The 19,055-nt window shown below is 39.7% G+C and overlaps 2 protein-coding genes across 2 annotated transcripts in view; one reads left to right on the top strand and one right to left on the bottom strand.

Annotated features, from left to right (window-relative positions):
* Window positions 1-822: 822 nt before the first annotated feature.
* Window positions 823-19,055, bottom strand: part of TMEM116 (transmembrane protein 116) — a 134,199-nt gene continuing 115,966 nt past the window's right edge. Inside the window, exon 11 of the mRNA XM_060118248.1 lies at window positions 823-892. Coding sequence (XP_059974231.1) covers window positions 875-892 — 18 coding nt within the window. The 3' untranslated portion in view covers window positions 823-874. The remainder of the gene's footprint in view (window positions 893-19,055) is intronic.
* Window positions 3,312-5,798, top strand: LOC132503197 (disintegrin and metalloproteinase domain-containing protein 1a-like). Its single transcript, XM_060119630.1, has one exon. The coding sequence runs from the start codon at window positions 3,312-3,314 to the stop codon at window positions 5,796-5,798; it is 2,487 nt and encodes an 828-aa protein (XP_059975613.1).

Raw genomic sequence — 19,055 nt, 5'->3', positions numbered from 1 at the left:
TCATGGTGGCATCCCCTGGGCTGCATGTATTTTATTTAGCACCCTTCATTTTCAGGAAGCATGGTTCTGGCCCAGAGATCAGATACTTGAATAGAAAACAAGGCTGGGTGCTTTTCTACTTTGCTGTTGTACATATGGGCTTCCATAACAAACCATTTTTATTTATTTTTTTAGCAGTTCTTGATTGGTGGTTCTGTGTTGGTAAATGGGAGAGCTAATAGGCCAACTCCAATTCACAGAGGAGAAGAAAAGGATCAGTAGGCTCAGTTATTCAGTTTCATCCCATCAAATTCTCTTCAATCAAAATCAACCCCACAGAGCTCACTTATTTTCTAACTCTTCCACTTTGCTGAGTATGTCTTCAGGGTGACATTTGGTTAGTATGTCCCATATGTGTGTGAATGACTGTAGGAATATATGATAAAAACATTAAGTATCTCTTAGAAATTACCTTACACATTGGTTCCCTTTTACTTTGGAGAGTTTTAAATTCAAGGCATTTTTTGAGGTAAGGAGAATTCAATACTTTTAAACATGGCAAAATCTAACAGGCAGCAGAGAAAAACAAAACGTTTTCTTATTTACTAACCAGAAAACTTAGCTGGGAGTTGAATTAAGGGTTGAATTATTCTGTTTTTCAGTGAAATGCAGTCTTACAAATCAAAATCACTTCTTACAATCAGGAAAAACTCTGCACTTGTTTCTGGAACAACTGAATACCTGTTATTTTTCTTAGGGCAGAGGTTCAGTGTTCGCTTGGGAGAGGAAGGCAGTAATTAACTTCATTACTCTTCTTTTTCTTCAGAGGAATCTTCTAGCATGCCCAGTCTACCATTAACTTCTCAAATTTGTTATCTGGGTGTCTTCTAGAGGCTCAAGATGATTTCCTTCCCTGTGTGGTGAATTTTAGGCATGATCTAAAAGGGTATCCAAAAGATTCTTCCTTTTACTCTGAGCAGCAGTTGCCCATGTTTCTTTAGTCTGAATTAAACTGGCCGCGAAAATGAGTGCTGTGTCCAGACAGGTCCATGCTGAAAGTTTGTGAATACCCTGGAGGATGCTCTAGCTGTTGTAACTCAAAAGTGGGTCCTATCCTACAGAGAGCTCCTTGACAAAACAACAGCTTCCAAAAGACTCAGCACTGTTTGGTCTTTAAAGTGGAGTTTTGTTTATGGAATTTATTTGTAGGCCAGTAGCAAATTCTGCTTTAACTTTACCAGTCAGGTTTACTAATAAAACATTCACATGTACTGGAAGTGAAACAAAATCATCCTTGTCTCTTTTGGCCTGTCTAATGCCTGTACCTGCAGAAAGTTCACACTGTAAGAACAGTTCTCATAGGCAGGAGGTTAGAGTCTTCAGTTTTCCTACATGATTTGCTAACCCTCTGCTTACTATAAAACCATTACTCAAATACCTTTAGACTTTACCATAGTTATTAATCTGCTTGATGCGAAACAACTTTTGTATTTTTCTGGCTAATGTATTGTATAAGCTATAGAAGAACACCTGTCAGAAATTTATTATCTGAAACATAGATAGGAGGAACTGCTTTTTAAAAAGAGTTTTGTTTTTGTATTCAAGATAGAACAAGTTGGAGGAATTATTGAAGAAGAAGTCAAATGATTTAAATCAGATCTTGTGTGTGAATGCTTGTGTGCGTGTGTATTTATTGAAGAAAATGTGTCTCAATTTGAGAACTGGAAAATTGGATATTTGATTTTAATTATATTTTTATTTATTTAAAAAAGTAGAAGTGGTCTTTCATTATTGATTTTTTTGTCCCACAGAATGACTTAAATTTTCCCTGCCTGTTTGGTTAAGACACAGGGGAACATCTTTAATCTGTGATAATTTCCAAGTTACATAATTTTAAGAGGCTTTCCTCTTATACAGAACACAAGGAGAAAAGAAATCCAGCTGGAAATCATTCACCACTTTTGCTGTAAATTTTTTAATGTGTTTGTGATATGATAGTATTAATTTTCTTGCTAGACGTGGATGATTAATTTTTTCATCTGTATTAGGAATTAAATATTATTAATTGGGGATAATGAGTTGATCTACTCTCATGCTTATATCTGAGATCTTGTAGTACTATTCCATTATCTTTTGAATTATATAGGGCATTTCTCCATTTTTGTGTGGTATTTATAGCCATAACCCTTATTTTGAAGGTTTTATATTATAGATATTTGACTTAATATAAAATTATTTTTATGCAACATAAAAGATGTAGAGTCTTTAGTTCATCTTGGGATGCAAAGGAGAATAACTGGGCAAGGAATGTGGTTAAATAGGGCTTTTTTCCTTTTAAATTTATACTGCTAAATACACCAGGAGATAAACATAAAAATCAAATCCAAGGACTTCCATAGACATTACAGTTCAATTTTAGTTACAAAAGCAAAGAAGTCTTTAAAAAGTTCTTATACAGTCCATTTTTATTTTCTTGATGAAATGGTAACTAGATACCTGGTTAATCAGAGTTTGGTTTTATTCCAGACTTTGTTTTTATGTTGGGAGGAATTGAACTTTGATCTTAGTCACTTGTATTTGATCTTAGTCACTTGTAAGTCTCCATAGTGAAGCTGAACTTTCATTTAACACTTAGTATGTTTGTGCATTAGGAAAACTTATTAGAGGAAAATTATGTTTATATGCAGACACAAAGTGGCTAAACTCATCTGTTATGAACAAAAGTTAATGAGGGAGAATTTGTGCATCCATATACAAGTTTTCTTGAATTCAAGGAGAAAAACCAGACCCTGACAAAGGAGGGCTGGACTGAAAAACAGTACCCTCAATACTACAGAAATGAGGAAAAGAGGTAATGGGCAACAGAGAACTTTGTCCTGCTCTCAGACCCCCGAAGGATCCCCCTCCCCTCCCCCATGACCTCCTGCCAGAATGTTGGGTTTCAAAGAATGCTCAGATTAACGGATATCAGGAGTAGTGTGGCCCTGGGCTGAGGATGAGGATAATTACCTGAGTAACAGTCCTGGCTGAATCATTACAGGCCTTCTACTTGGTATATCTCTATGTAAGCGTAAAGGGAACTTAGCCAAGGAGCATTAAAACCATTGCTGTTGGAAGGAAGTTATATAGTAAGGAAACCACTGAAGGCCAAGAGAGAAAAGCAAGAACAGAAACAGCCCCAAGGTCTGTAAGACTCAGGGTTGGGCAGTACCCACCCATAAGGGAGCCAGCATAGATCTGAAGTGAATACCTGTGACAGAGGGTCTGCATGTCAGGGAAAGCTGCTGCTGCTGGACATAGGCCCTGCATCATCAACTGATTTAACTAGGGCCATGTCAGTGGCAGCATCTGTGACACACTCTGCCTCTATACTGCCTTCTCTACGGAAAAACCAAGTGGCCTTGAAGGAGGGTAAGATAAAGTTTCAGACTTGGGCTCAGCAGAAGAGGGACTTGAGGCTGGGGCCAGTGCCAGGATCTTCACGTTTCAGTTTGAGGATTCTGTTGCTGTTGGTGATTTCTCTGCCAAGCTTGTACTGTGACCTGGGATCAATATATTACTCTTCCTATGAAACAGTCACCCCCAAGAGTCTGACAGTGGAAGGAAGGGAAGACCAAGTGGAAAAGCTCTCCTATGTGCTATTTATGCAGGGCCAGAAGCAGCTGATTCACCTGAAGGTGAAGAGAGACTATTTTGTGAATAACTTTCCAGTCTTCAGCTACCACGATGGCATCCTGGGGCAAGAAATGCCTTTCATCTCACATGACTGTCATTATGAAGGCTACATAGAAGGAGTCCCAGGTTCTTTTGTTTCTGTCAACACCTGTTCAGGCCTCAGGGGCACCCTGATTAAGGAAGGAAAATCCTATGGCATTGAGCCCATTCACTCTTCAAAACGGTTTGAACATGTGTTGTACACCATGGCCCATGAAGCTCCAGTCTCCTGTAGTGTCACTTCCAATGACAGCCAAGTGGCATTCACCAGCCGGCAACAAGAGAGAAGCAAGCCTCGCAGTCGGCAGGTGCCATCCTACTTGTGGTCACACACCAAGTACGTGGAGATGTTTGTCGTGGTCGACAACCAGCGGTTCCAAATGTGGGGCAGTGACATCAATGAGACAGTCCAGAGAGTAATGGACATCATTGCTCTGGCCAACAGCTTCACTAGGGGAATAAACACAGAGGTGGTGCTGGCTGGAATGGAGATTTGGACCGAGGGGGACCTCATACAGGTCCCAGTGGACCTGCAAGTTGTACTCAGGAATTTCAATAGCTGGAGACAAGAGAGGCTCTTCCATCGTGTGAAGCATGATGTTGCCCACATGATCGTTGGACACAATCCTAAAGAGGATACGGGGCAGGCATTTCTCAGTGGTGCCTGTTCAAGTGATTTTGCAGCAGCCGTTGAATCCTTCCACCATGAGGATGTCCTCCTGTTTGCAGCACTCATGGTCCATGAGCTTGGGCACAACCTGGGTATTCCGCATGACCATTCGGCCTGTGTTTGTAAAGATAAACCCTTTGGCCTCATGCGTGAAAATATCACTAAAGAAAGTGGCTTCAGTGACTGCAGCTCTGACTTCTTCTACCAGTTCCTCTGGGAACACAAAGGGGCCTGCCTATTTAACAAGCCTGGGCCCAAAGGCCGCTTACGGAGGGATTCCCGCTGTGGAAATGGTGTTGTAGAAGAGGATGAGCAGTGTGACTGTGGTTCTGACTGTGACAATCACCCATGCTGTGACCAAACATGTAGGCTGAAGGAGAATGCAGAGTGTAGTGATGGACTCTGCTGCGTTAAATGCCAACTGAAATATAAGGGATTCATGTGCCGTCCTGCTTTAGGGGAGTGTGACCTCCCAGAGTATTGTGATGGTTCCTCTGGAGAATGCCCCATAGACAGCTATAAGATAGATGGTACAACGTGTGATAGAATTCACTATTGCGCTGGAGGTCGCTGTAAGAACCCTGATAATCAATGCATGGATATATATGGGTTCTCTGCAAGGTCTGCCCCAGAAAACTGTTACATTTCAATGAACAGAAAAGGGGACCGGTTTGGAAACTGTGGTATTACCAACTCACCTAGGTTAAGATATGTGAAGTGTGTAGATGATAATATATTTTGTGGGAAACTTATATGTACAAATGTTAGACAGGTACCACAAATCAAACCAAATCATACACTGATCCAGGTCGCTCACGAAGATGACTGGTGCTGGAGCATGGATGCCTACAACACTACTGATATCCCTGATGATGGAGATGTACACACTGGCACTCTTTGTGCTCCAAACAAAGTCTGTGTAAATTACTCTTGTACTGATTATGCTGTGCTCGAGTACGACTGCAAACCAGCAGAAATGTGTAATGGGAAAGGAGTTTGCAACAATTTTAGGCACTGCCATTGTGAGGCTGGCTATGCTCCCCCTGACTGCAGAGGTCCAGGAGATGGTGGTAGTGTAGACAGTGGTCCACCTGGCAAACCAAGTGAAATTCAAAGTGGAGGTTTAGGTGGCGGTTCTTTTCATCATAGCATTGAGTTTAGAAATGTTGGCAAGCTAATTTTCATACTCCCTTCATTTCTTTTAATATTGTTGTTAGTTTTAATATTTTGCATTACCCTCAGGGCTTTAATTGGTTCAGTAGAGACCCTAGGGCGTACCTCGGAGGACAGTTCAGAGGAAACCACTAGTGAGGGATTCTTAACAGAGTTTCTACCAGTGGGGCTACGGGAGGAGGAGTCAGAAGAGAAGAACCAAGAAGAGGAGGCCCCCTTGCCGCCGCCGGAGGCCCCACCACCAGGAGAGCCAGCACCATAAGAGGGAGCAGGTGAAGGAAAAGGACAACCAAAGGCAGAAGTGTATTGGTGGAAGAATCCAAAAATATCGAATATCTCAAGCACTGAGTGGGAAAGAGGGGCTCAGAGAAGCAAAGGTGAAGTGAGAATTGATGGCTCCTGTAGCTCTGACCAGGATATATAGTCTACAGAAACATACTAACATGGGAACAGACATGCCCTTGCTTTCAGTATTCATTTTAGTAATTTGGTTATATATTCATATATGAACTCATATAAAATATTCTGTATTTTGCTGTTTTTCCATTTCATGAAACAATTTTATTTAAGCTCTTCTCATGAATCATACCTATCAATATCATATTTCATTTGGGCCAATTTCTGATCTGAAATTACCTTTCAGGTCCTACCATCTTCCAACTACATTGTTTGATACACAGTATTATCTCTACCTATGACTATCACAGGGTCATTAATCCCACTCATAACACATTATCTTAAAAATGTTATCTGTTGAGTAATCTAATTTGCCCCAAAAGTTGCTATTCATGAATAAAAGGTAATTTAAAATAAATAAAAAGTGATTTTAAGATGAAGCATCGCTTCAGACTCCATACAGCCTAGTCCTTGAGGCTTCTTTATTTTGGGGCTCTCTTGGAAGGGGCTACGTCTGATCCAGGGTGGTCCGATCACCCTGGGTCTGGGTGCATGGGGGAAGGGGGGCAACCTAGGCAAGAGACAACCTTGTCTAGTGCGGAGTTCAACTGGAAGTATTAATTGTTCCTTCTTTTCTGTTTTTCTACTTATTGTATTTATTTCTCATTTCCTTTTTAAGTTAACATATTGTTGACTGACAGTCCAAAGGAACAGAGCTTTGGAGGGTAGTCAATTGTCTGTAAAGAGAGCACAAAGCACATACAATATAACATTATGCATTCTGTGCAAGACACTGTGCTACTTTACATTTGTTGTCTTAATTTAATCCTCCCATCCACCCTATGAGACCTCCATCTTGTACATGAAGAAACAGAGACCAAAGACTTTTGCTCTAGAGCTGGTAAGGGGTGGAACCTGCATACTGCCCCAGATATGACTGAATCTACATTCGCCACTGCCTCGTGAGCCTGTTCCTTTAGTAAAAAAAAAAAAAAAGTGAGCAGGAAGACAACTGACATGTCCTTAATTGCCCAGAACGTGGCTTCTTCCTCAGTGACTCTAATGAAACAGAAGCCTTACAAATGGATGTTGATCTCTATCATGAACCTACCACACTGTGTAGTCATGATCGATGAAAGAGTCTTTTCCCCGATTACATCCTGACGTCATGGAGTGGCAGGTTTGTATCCTATTCAGCTCTGAGAGCCCAGATCACCGTAGGTGCTCAGTAAATGTTGACCAAGTGAATGACTTAACCAGGGCCAACCTTAAAATAGGAGGGTAACTTGTATGGATGCCCTTGCTAGTCCCTAGGCATGGCACAACCGAAACCTTGCTCAGGTGCAGTGTTGCTACAGGTTGAGTGTTCTGAGTCTTGGGGAAGTTCCTGAGCATCAGTCCCTGACGGTACATTTGCTGAATCCCTCTTCTAACTGCCTAATCCTATGTGAGCAGAAAAGAGCAAACAAAAGGAGGACAAGACCTAACCTCTGCTTTCAAGAAGCTTATGTTAATTACTTTTGGTGGAACAAAACTGAACTTCAGAGCAAAATCCAAGGTCAAGCCTTCAGTTATGTAAGTTTCCAGGCTACGAGATTTGCTGGTAATCAACTCTCAGGACACTGTATGCCAGAAGGTCAAGATTCATAGTGAAAGCACACTATTAGTTGGTAGTCACCTGAGAGCTTTGAGAACGAGAGTGAAACTGGGTAAATGAAGCCCTCCAAGGGTAAACCTGTCATTAGAGACTTCTGAAAAAGATATGGAGGATTTCTGCTGAGAAGCACTTCAGTGGAAAACAGAAGCGGCAACCTTCCTAAGTGCACATGCTAATGATGATTATAATAAAAGCTAGTAAGCATCAGTCTTTTTTAAAAAAACCTGGAGAAACAGAAGGGAATCATGATTTAGGTATGGGGTAAATATGCTTAGTTAACTCAAAGGTGTTCTTTAAAAACCAAAAGTCAGGTAGATAATTGGGAATCAATCAGTAAAACCTATTTAGGATTTCACAATATTTGACAACAAAGTTTACAAAAATTTAGCAAATATGGAAGTTGTACAGACTATTTAAAATGTTTAGTTGCTGTCTTTATGACCGACCCTCAAGTTTACAAGACCAGGTTAAAGGCAGGAAACAAAGGTTAGGACAGCTATTTGAATGAACTTCCTCTGAAAGAGTGATCAAAAAATGAACATATTTATAAATTCTCAGGTGAATCTTAAAATGTGTGGAAACCCCAGAGTCTGGGGATTGAAGGCTGAAGCTCTTTAGGATAGATTATAGCAGGCAAGTGACCAGTTTTGACGTGGGCAGGAAAGAGAAGGTAGGGTAACTCGGGTCTGAAATCTCCAGGTTCAAGGTTCAGTGTTCTGCAATTTGAGTGGCTGCCTCTGCAAAGTGCACTCTTTCGCCTGATTCCTCTCCCCGTTATGTTTGGGGGATTCTGAGGAATGCTTGCTTACACTTGCCAATAATCTGTGTTGGTAGCCACGCATGACCCAGCCAGCTGCTGCCCCAGCAGATTCTGACAGTGACTTCTTGCCATCCTTTACCTGCCTTCCCTGGGTGGCTGTTGTCCTCTCTGTGCTCCCTGTGGCCAGTGGAGACTGAGGCCCTTCCCTTAGTTTTCCAAAGCACAGCCACGTTCAAGCTCTGGATTTTTATCCAGACTTGGGGGATGGGGGCAGGGGAAGGGACCTTACAGTGTGGAAAAGAACACATTTGGATGTAGCCAATATTAATGTTCCAGGAGTCCAGAGGTCATGCCCCTCCCTGGGAGACTTGGCTAGGTCCTCTCTCTTTGGATGTCCCCAGCCTGACCTCTCTTCTTGTCCATATAAGAGTGCTTTTGGGAATGCCCTCATAACTTAAAGTCAAACTCCACTCTCTTCTCTGAGCCCAGTTGAAGGAAAAAATAAAAGATTTATGTTAAACACAGGTGACACGATTCTGCACTAAACAAAGTTTTATATTAGTTTGAAAAATTTTTTGAAAATGTATAAAATTTTCTTAAAAAACTTCTTGTGTTTACTAACTTAACTTCAGAATACAATTTTGGTGTTTCCTTTGGGCAAATATGCTCACCAAAAAGTTTTCACAAAACCAAGAGCAGGCTTCTTTCAAGAATGATTACAAAAGGCTGATACTTTAAAATTAATATTTCCCCCTGCTCTGGACATTAAGCTTTAAATTTTTTTGAACTAGAGAAGACTAGGAAAGAAAGATCCAATACCACTTTTGTTATTCAATAAAATTATGGAAGTCTTACATGAGGAGGTTATGCCAGAATGAAATGCATGAGGGGAACATATGTGTTGGATCAATTTGTGAATGACAAAGCCATGGTGACTCTTCTCACAGGTAGAAAATATTTTTAAAAATATTTAAAAAGAGGGCTTCCCTGGTGGCGCAGTGGTTGAGAGTCCGCCTGCTGATGCAGGGGACACGGGTTCGTGCCCCGGTCCGGGAGGATCCCTCATGCCGCGGAGCAGCTGGGCCCGTGAGCCATGGCCGCTGAGCCTGCGCGTCCGGAGCCTGTGCTCCGCAGCGGGAGAGGCCACAACAGTGAGAGGCCCGCGTACTGCCAAAAAATATAAATAAAAAAAAATTAAAAAAATAAAATATTTAAAAAGAAAACATCAGAGGTGGAATCATGACTGACCAAGTGTTTACAACCTCATGCCTGTTTCATTGCTGTAATCTATCTCCCTGGCCAATCTAACGTCCGTCCTAAGATTCCCCAGACACTGATTTTATCGCCAGTCTGGAGTTCAGGAACTTCCATTGCCCCTCTCACACATCCAGAATGTGACCCGTTATTGCCACCCCCAACTCTCCAGTGCACTGCAAGTCACCATCAACTCCCTCCCTCCTAGACAACTGCAGTTTTTAACTGGCCTCTCTGCTTCCACCCTGGCTCCCACAATAGCCTATTTCCCATCCAGCAGGCAGAGTGATTCTTTTAAAAGTTAAGTCAGACATGCCCATTATCTTTTAAATGTTGCTGGTAGGTCCATAGCGTGAGGGCCCAGTGTTGACCATTTGATTTGGCAATGGAGAGTTATTTATCCACTGACATCCTGGAGGAGAGCAGTTTGGATGGATGGATGAGGATGAAAGTTTATTCTAGTGGAGTCAAAATACAAAGGACGGGTCCAAAACCATTCGTGAAGGTGTTCAACCTCTTTAGTATTGAGAGAAATGCCACAGAGAGCTATCACTATACACCCACAAGACAGACTATAGAAGACTGAAGATTCCAAGCATTACTGTGCAACAGTGGAACCTCTCAAAAACTGCTTTGGAAATGTAAACTGGCATGCGACTTTGAAATAGCATATTTTAAATACCCTGGATATGTCTGCTTATTTGCATCCTCTTACTAGATAATAATGGACACAGAAGCACTCTTCACAGTATTCCAACAGAAAAGAACCCCACGTTCACAGCTAATACAATGGATGCTAAATTGTGACAGACCCACACAGAGAAATACAAGCGTACAGCAATGGAAAGAAATGAACCATAGTGGCACAAAAAAATACTAAGTAAACTTAGATACTACTGTGGAACAAAGGAGGGCTTTATGTAAACACTGCATTCATATGGCTTCATATGAAGTTAAGAGGGAAAATGGGAAGCACTTCCAAAATGTCAAAATAAGGTTCTACAGAAGCCCCCTCCTCCATAAAAGCAGTGATAACACTGGCAAGAATAGTCAAAATCAACTTTTTCAGAAGTGTGGAAAGTAGTCTAAGTCACAGAACAACAACAAAAACAAAAACACAGCTGAATCTTGGTGAGAGCAGTGAGCTACGTGGTTTTTTTGCTGGCTTGTTTGTTTACAGGGTTCATCCATGTTGTAGCATGTATCACTACTTCATTTTTTAAAATTAAATTTTATTTTTTTATACAGCAGGTTCTTGTTAGTCATCAATTTTATACACATCAGTGTATACATGTCAATCCCAATCTCCTAATTCATCACACCACTACTCCCAACCCCCACAGCTTTCCCCCCTTGGTGTCCATATGTTTGTTCTCTACATCTGTGTCTCTATTTCTGCCCTGCAAACCGGTTCATCTGTACCATTCTTCTAGGTTCCACATATATGCGTTAATATATGATATTTGTTTTTCTCTTTCTGACTTACTTCACTCTGTATGACAGTCTCTAGATCCATCCACGTCTCTACAAATGACCCAATTTCGTTCCTTTTTACGGCTGAGTAATATCCCATTGTATATATGTACCACATCTTCTTTATCCATTCGTCTGTCGATGGGCATTTAGGTTGCTTCCATGTCCTGGCTATTGTAAATAGTGCTGCAGTGAACATTGGGGTGCATGTGTCTTTCTGAATTATGGTTTTCTCTGGGTATATGCCCAGTAGTGGGATTGCTGGGTCATATGGTAATTCTATTTTTAGTTTTTTAAGGAACCTCCATACTGTTCTCCATAGTGGCTGTATCAACTTACATTCCCACCAACAGTGCAAGAGGGTTCCCTTTTCTCCTCCACACCCTCTCCAGCTTTTGTTGTTTGTAGATTTTCTGATGATGCCCATTCTAACTGGTGTGAGGTGATATCTCATTGTAGTTTTGATTTGCATTGCTCTAATAATTAGTGATGTTGAGCAGCTTTTCATGTGCTTCTTGGCCATCTGTATGTCTTCTTTGGAGAAATGTCTGTTTAGGTCTTCTGCCCATTTTTGGACTGGGTTGTTTGTTTTTTAGATACTGAGCTGCATGAGCTGTTTATATATTTTGGATATTAATCCTTTGTCCATTGATTCATTTGCAAATATTTTCTCCCATTCTGAGGGTTGTCTTTTTGTCTTCTTTGTAGTTTCCTTTGCTGTGCAAAAGCTTTTAAGTTTCATTAGGTCCCATTTGTTTATTTTTGTTTTTATTTCCATTACTCTAGGAGGTGGATCAAAAAAGATCTTGCTGTGATTTATGTCAAAGAGTGTTCTTCCTATGTTTTCCTCTAAGAGTTTTATAGTGTCCAGTCTTACATTTAGGTCTCTAATCCATTTTGAGTTTATTTTTGTGTATGGTGTTAGGGAGTGTTCTAATTTCATTCTTTTACATGTAGCTGTCCAGTTTTCCCAGCACCATTTACTGAAGAGACTGTCTTTTCTCCATTGTATATCCTTGCCTCCTTTGTATATCCTTGCCTCATTTGTCATAGATATGTTGACCATAGGTGCGTGGGTTTATCTCTGGGCTTTCTATCCTGTTCCATTGATTAATATTTCTGTTTTTGTGCCAGTACCATATTGTCTTGGTTACTGTAGCTTTGTAGTATAGTCTGAAGTCAGGGAGTCTGATTCCTCCAATTCTGTTTTTTTCCCTCAAGACCACTTTGGCTATTCAGGGTCTTTTGTGTCTCCATACAAATTTTAAGATTTTTTGTTCTACTTCTGTAAAAAATACCATTGGTAATTTGATAGGGATTGTACTGAATCTGTAGATTGCTTTGGGTAGTATAGTCATTTTCACAATATTGATTCTTCCAATCCAAGAACATGGTATATCTCTCCATCTGTTGGTATCATCTTTAATTTCATTCATCAGTGTCTTATAGTTTTCTGCATACAGAACTTTTGTCTCCCTAGGTAGGTTTATTCCTAGGTATTTTATTCTTTTTGTTGCAATGGTAAATGGAGTGTTTCCTTAATTTCTCTTTCAGATTTTTCATTGTTAGTATATAGGAATGCAAGAGATTTCTGTGCATTAACTTTGTATCCTTCAACTTTACCAGATTCATTGATTAGCTCTAGTAGTTTTCTGGTGGCATCTTTAGGATTCTCTATGTATAATATCATGTCATCTGCAAACAGTGACAGTTTTACTTCTTCTTTTCCAATTTGTATTCCTTTCATTTCTTTTTCTTCTCTGATTGCCTTGGCTAGGACTTCCAAAACTATGTTGAATAATAGTGGTGACAGTGAACATCCTTGTCTTGTTCTTGATCTTAGAGGAAATGCTTTCAGTTTTTCACCATTGAGAATGATGTTTGCTGTGGTTTGTCTTATATGGCCTTTATTATGTTGAGGTAGGTTCCGTCTATGCCGACTTTCTGGAGAGTTTTTGTCATAAATGGGTGTTGAATTTTGTCAAAAGCTTTTTCTGCATCTTTTGAGGTGATCATATGGTTTTTCTTCTTCAATTTGTTAATATGGTGTATCACATTGATTGATTTGCATATACTGAAGAATCCTTGCATCCCTGGGATAAACCCCACTTGATCATGGTGTATGATCCTTTCAATGTGTTGTTGGATTCTGTTTCCTAGTATTTTGTTGAGGATTTTTGCATCTATATTCATGAGTGATATTGGTCTGTAATTTTCTTTTTTTTGTAGTACCTTTGTCTGGTTTTGGTATCAGGGTGATGGTGGCCTCGTAATATGAGTTTGGGAGTGTTCCTTCCTCTGCAATTTTTTGGAAGAGTTTGAGAAGGATGGGTGTTACTCTTCTCTAAATATTTGATAGAATTCACCTGTGAAGCCATCTGGTCCTGGACTTTTGTTTGTTGGAAGATTTGTAATCACAGTTTCAATTTCATTATTTGTGATTGGTCTGTTCATATTTTCTATTTCTTCCTGGTTCAGTCTTGGAAGGTTATACCTTTCTAAGAATTCTAAGAATTTGTCCATTTCTTCCAGGTTGTCCATTTTATCGGCATAGAGTTGCTTGTAGTAGCCTCTTAGGATGCTTTGTATTTCTCCGGTGTCTGTTGTAACTTCTCCTTTTTCATTTCTAATTTTATTGATTTGAGTCCTCTCCCTCTTTTTCTTGATGAGTCTGGCTAATGGTTTATCAATTTTGTTTATGTTCTTAAAGAACCAGCTTTTAGTTTTATTGATCTTTGCTATTGTTTTCTTTGTTTCTATTTCATTTATTTCTGCTCTGATCTTTATGGTGTCTTTCCTTCTACTAACTTTGGGTTTTGTTTGTTCTTCTTTCTCTAGCTCCTTTATGTGTAAGGTTAGATTGTTTGAGATTTTTCTTGTTTCTTGAGGTAGGATAGCATTGCTATAAACTTCCCTCTTAGAACCACTTTTGCTGCATCCCATAGGTTTTGGATCGTCGTGTTTTCATTGTCATTTATCTCTAGGTATTTTTTGATTTCCTCTTTGATTTCTTCAGTGATCTCTTGGTTATTTAGTAACGTATTGTTTAGCCTCCATGTGTTTGTGTTTTCTACGTTTTTTCCCTGTAATTGATTTCTAATCTCATACCATTGTGGTCAGAAAAGATGCTTGATATGATTTCAATTTTCTTACATTTACTGAGGCTTGATTTGTGACCCAAGATGTGATCTATCCTGGAGAATGTTCCATGAGCACTTGAGAAGAAAGTGTCATCTGCTGTTTTTGGATGGAATGTCCTATAAATATCAATTAAATCTATCTGGTCTATTGTGTCATTTAAAGCTTGTGTTTCCTTATTAATTTTGTTTGGATGATCTGTCCATTGGTGTAAGTGAGGTGTTAAGGTCCCCCACTATTATTGTGTTACTGCTGATTTCCTCTTTTATAAGTGTTAGCAGTTGCCTTATGTATTGAGGTGCTCCTATGTTGGGTGCATATATATTTATAATATATCTTCTTCTTGGATTGATCCCTTGAGCATTATTTAGTGTCCTTCCTTGTCTCTTGTAACATTCTTTATTTTAAAGTCTATTTTACCTGATATGAGTACTACTATTCCAGCTTTCTTTTGATTTCCATTTGCATGGAATATCTTTTTCCATTGCCTCACTTTCAGTCTGTATGTGTCCCTAGGTCTGAAGTGGGTCTCTTGTAGACCGCATATATATGGATCTTGTTTTTGTATCCATTCAGCAAGCCTGTGTCTTTTGGTTGGAGCATTTAATCCATTCACGTTTAAGGTAATTATGGATATGTATGTTCCTATGACCATATTCTTAATTGTTTTGCGTTTGTTTTTGTAGGTCCTTTTCTTCTCTTCAGTTTCCCACTTAGAGAAGTTCCTTTAGCATTTGTTGTAGAGCTGGTTTGGTGGTGCTGAATTCTCTTAGCTTTTGCTTATCTGTAAAGCTTTTGATTTCTCCATCGAATCCGAATGAGATCCTTGCCCGGTAGAGTAATCCTGGTTGTAGGTTCTTCCCTTTCATCACTTTAAGTATGTCATGCCACTCCTTTCTGGCTTGTAGAGTTTCTGCAGAGAAATCAGCTGTTAACATTATGGGAGTTCCCTTGTATGTTATTTTTCGTTTTTCCCTTGCTGCTTTCAATAATTTTTGTCTTTAATTTTTGCCAGTTTGATTAGTGTGTGTCTCAGCGTTTTTCTCGTTGGGTTTGTCCTGTATGGGATTCTCTGTGCTTCCTGGACTTGGGTGGCTATTTCCTTTCCCATGTTAGGGAAGTTTTCGACTGTAATCTCTTCAAATATTTTCTCAGGTACTTTCTCTCTCTCTTCTCCTTCTGGGACCCCTATAATGCGAATGTTGTTGCATTTAATGTTGTCCCAGATGTCTCTTAGGCTGTCTTCATTTCTTTTCATTTTTTTTTTCTTTATTCTGTTCTGCAGCAGTGAATTCCACCATTGTGTCTTCCAGGTCACTTCTCTGTTCTTCTGCCTCAGTTATTCTGCTATTGATTCCTTCTAGTGTAGTTTTCATTTCAGTTATTGTATTGTTCGTCTCTGTTTGTTTGTTCTTTCATTCTTCTAGGTCTTTGTTAAACATTTCTTGCATCTTCTCGATCTTTGCCTCCATTCTTTTTCCGAGGTCCTGGATCATCTTCACTATCATTATTCTGAATTCTTTTTCTGGAAGGTTGCCTATCTCCACTTCATTTAGTTGTTTTTCTGGGGTTTTATGTTGTTCCTTCATCTGGTACATAGCCCTCTGTCTTTTCATCTTGTCTATCTGTGAATGTGGTTTTTGTTCCATAGGCTGCAGGATTGTAGTTCTTCTTGCTTCTGCTGTCTGCCCTCTCTATGTGAAGTTTTAACTGTCCTGTTCCCATAGCTGTCTCCTCAGGTGCCCACGAGTCATCTCAACTACAACTCAACTGCATCATCTCAACCACAGTGGCTGAGAAAACAGGCAGCCTAGCACACAGTGGAATGGGCAGAACACTTTAGAGCTCCCTCAAAACCCCTATCCCCATAGCACTGTTACTAATTTGCGTGCCTCACAGGTCCCTGGAAAATCCCCATTCACAGGACTTGTCTTGCTATAAAACTCGTAGAAGAAAGCATAAGGCAAAAGTTTCATGGCATTGGATTTGGCAAAGGTTTCTCGGATATGACACCAAAGGCACAGGCAAGAAAAGAAAAAACAGACAAAATGGACTTTATGAAAATTTTAAAAATTTGTGCATCAAAAGATACTATTAAGAGAGTGAAAAGGCAACCCACAAAATGAGAGAAAATATTTGCAACTCATATATCTGATAAGGGATTAATATCCAGAATACATAGAGAACTCCTAAAACTCAACAACAACAAAAAACAAATGGCCTGATTCAAAAAACGGGCAAAGGACTCAAACGGACATTTCTCCAAAGAAGATACATGAATGGCCTACTGCACGTGAAAAGATGCTCAATGTCACTAATCCTTAGGGAAATGAAAATCTAAACTACAATGAGATACCACCTCGTATCCATTAGGATGGCCACTATAAAAACAAAAAGAAACAGAAAAGAACAACTGTTGGAGAGGAGGTGGAGAAAACCGGAACCCCTGTGAACTGTTGGTGGGAACGTAAAATGGTACAGATGCTGTGGAATGGTATGGCAGTTCTTCAAAAAATTAAAAACAGAAGACCGTATGATCCAGCAACTCTATTTCTGGTTATAAGCCCAAAATAATTGAACACAGGATCCTAAAGAGATATTTGTATGTCCATGTTCAAAGTAGCATTAATTCATAATAGCTAAAATACAGAAGCAACCCAAGTGCCCATAGAGGGGTGAATGGATAAGCAGAATGTGGGATATACACACAATGTAATATTACTCACCCATAAAAAGAAAGGAAATTCTGCAATATGTCACAACATGGATGGACCTTGAGGACATTATGCTAAGTGAAGTAAGCCAGCCACAAAAAGGCAAATACTGTATGATTCCACTTAAATGAGGTACTTGAGTAGTAAAATCATAGAGACAGAAAATCGAATGGTGGTTGCTAGGGGTTGGGGGAAAGCAGACAGTGGGGATTTACAGTTTAATGAGTATAGACTTTCAGTTTCACACAATGAAAAGAGTTCTGGAGATGGACAGTAGTAGTGGCAACACAATATATAACAGTACTTAATACCACTGAAGTGTATACGTAAAAATGGTTAAGATGGTAAATTTTATGTTCTGAATGTTTTAACAGAATTTTAAAAATCAGAAGAAAAAGATGAAATAGTTTTCCACTCTAAGAGACACCATCAAGAAAGTGAAAAGATAGCCCACAGAATGCGAGAAAATATTTGCAAATTACATACTTGATGGAGACTAGTACCCAGGAAATATTAATAACTCTTACAACTCAACAAGAAAAAGATACCCCATTTTAAAAGGGCAAAAGATGTGAAGAGATGCCTCTCCATAGATGATATAAATGAGCAATAACAATATGAAAGCTGTGCAACACCACTAATTATTAGGGAAGTGCAAATCAGAACTGCAGTGAGATAACCCCTACATCCACTAGCATGGCTATAATCCAAAAGACAGACAATAACACATGTCAGTGAAGATGTGGAAAAATTGGAATCCCCATTCACTGCTGGCAGGAGTGTAAAACTGTGCAGCTGCTTTGGAAAACAGTTGGGCAGTTCCTCAAAGGCTAAACATAATTATCACATGACCAAGCAATTCTAAGCATCCACCCAAGGGATATGAAAACATATTTCTTTACAAAACCTTGTACTGAAATGTCCATAGCACTATTATTTGTAATAGTCAAACAGTGGAAACAACCAGGATGTTCATCAACTGATGAATCAAAAAATATGGTATATCCATATGAAAAGAATGTTATTTGGCCAAAAGGAAATGAAGTACTGATATCTGCTACAACATGGCTAATCTTTGAACGCATTATGCTATGTGAAATAAGCCAGTCAAAGAAGACTACAACATGTAGGATTCCATTGCTATGAATTGTCCAGAATAGACAAAAATCATAGAGATAGAAAGTAGAGTAGTGATAACCAGGGGCTGGAAGGAGCTAAGAATGGAGAGTGACTGCTAATGGACACGGGAGTTTTGTTTTGGAGTGAGGAAAATGTTCTAAAATAGTTTGTGGTGATGACTGTATAACTTTCTGAACATACTACAAACCACTGAATTGTACACTTTGAAGGATGAATATTCTGGCATGTGACTTTATATCTCAATAAAGCTGTTATTAAAAGACAAGTAAAATAAAATGACATATTTCTGGGATGCATAATTTAGGAAGCAAAATAATAAAGAAGGTGATTAGTAGTTACCATAAAAGACAAGATCATGATCTCTCTGAAGCAGGAGGATGTGATTGGCAGGGGCACATAGGTGACTTCTATGAAGTTAAAACTGTTGATTACCTCATTAGGGTTGTACTTTCAGAGTTGTTTCTCTCTCTCTCTCTCTCTCTCTCTCCCTCCCTCCCTCTCTCTTTCGCGGTAAAATATACTTAATATTAAGTTAATCATCTTAAACCATTTTTTCTTTTTTTCTTTTTCTTTTTTTTTTTGCAGTACGTGGGCCTCTCACTGTTGTGGCCTCTCCCGTTGTGGAGCACAGGCTCCGGACGCACAGGCCCAGCGGCCATGGCTTACGGGCACAGCCGCTCCGCGGCATGTGGGATCTTCCCGGCCCGGGGCACAAACCCGTGTCCCCTGCATCGACAGGCAGACTCTCAACCACTGCGCCACCAGGGAAGCCCTTAACCATTTTTTAAGTGTACAGTTCAATGGCATTAAGTACATTCACATTATTGTGCAACCATCATCAACACCAATTTCCAGAACTTTTCATCATCCCAAACTGAAAGTCTGCACGCATTAGACAAGAACTCCCCATTACTCTATTCCCCCACCCTTGGTAAACTATTCTACTCTCTGCCTCTATGAACTTGACTGTTTGTGGAACCTCATATA

Source organism: Mesoplodon densirostris, chromosome 15 (genome assembly GCF_025265405.1).
Source record: "Mesoplodon densirostris isolate mMesDen1 chromosome 15, mMesDen1 primary haplotype, whole genome shotgun sequence".
NCBI classification, from domain to species: domain Eukaryota; kingdom Metazoa; phylum Chordata; class Mammalia; order Artiodactyla; family Ziphiidae; genus Mesoplodon; species Mesoplodon densirostris.
Note: the sequence above shows the minus strand (reverse complement) of the source record. Positions and strands in the feature narration are given on the sequence as shown.

Excerpts from the sequence above, each read along its gene's own strand:
- LOC132503197 (XM_060119630.1), top strand. The coding sequence starts at position 3,312 with ATGTCAGTGGCAGCATCTGTGACACACTCTGCCTCTATACTGCCTTCT.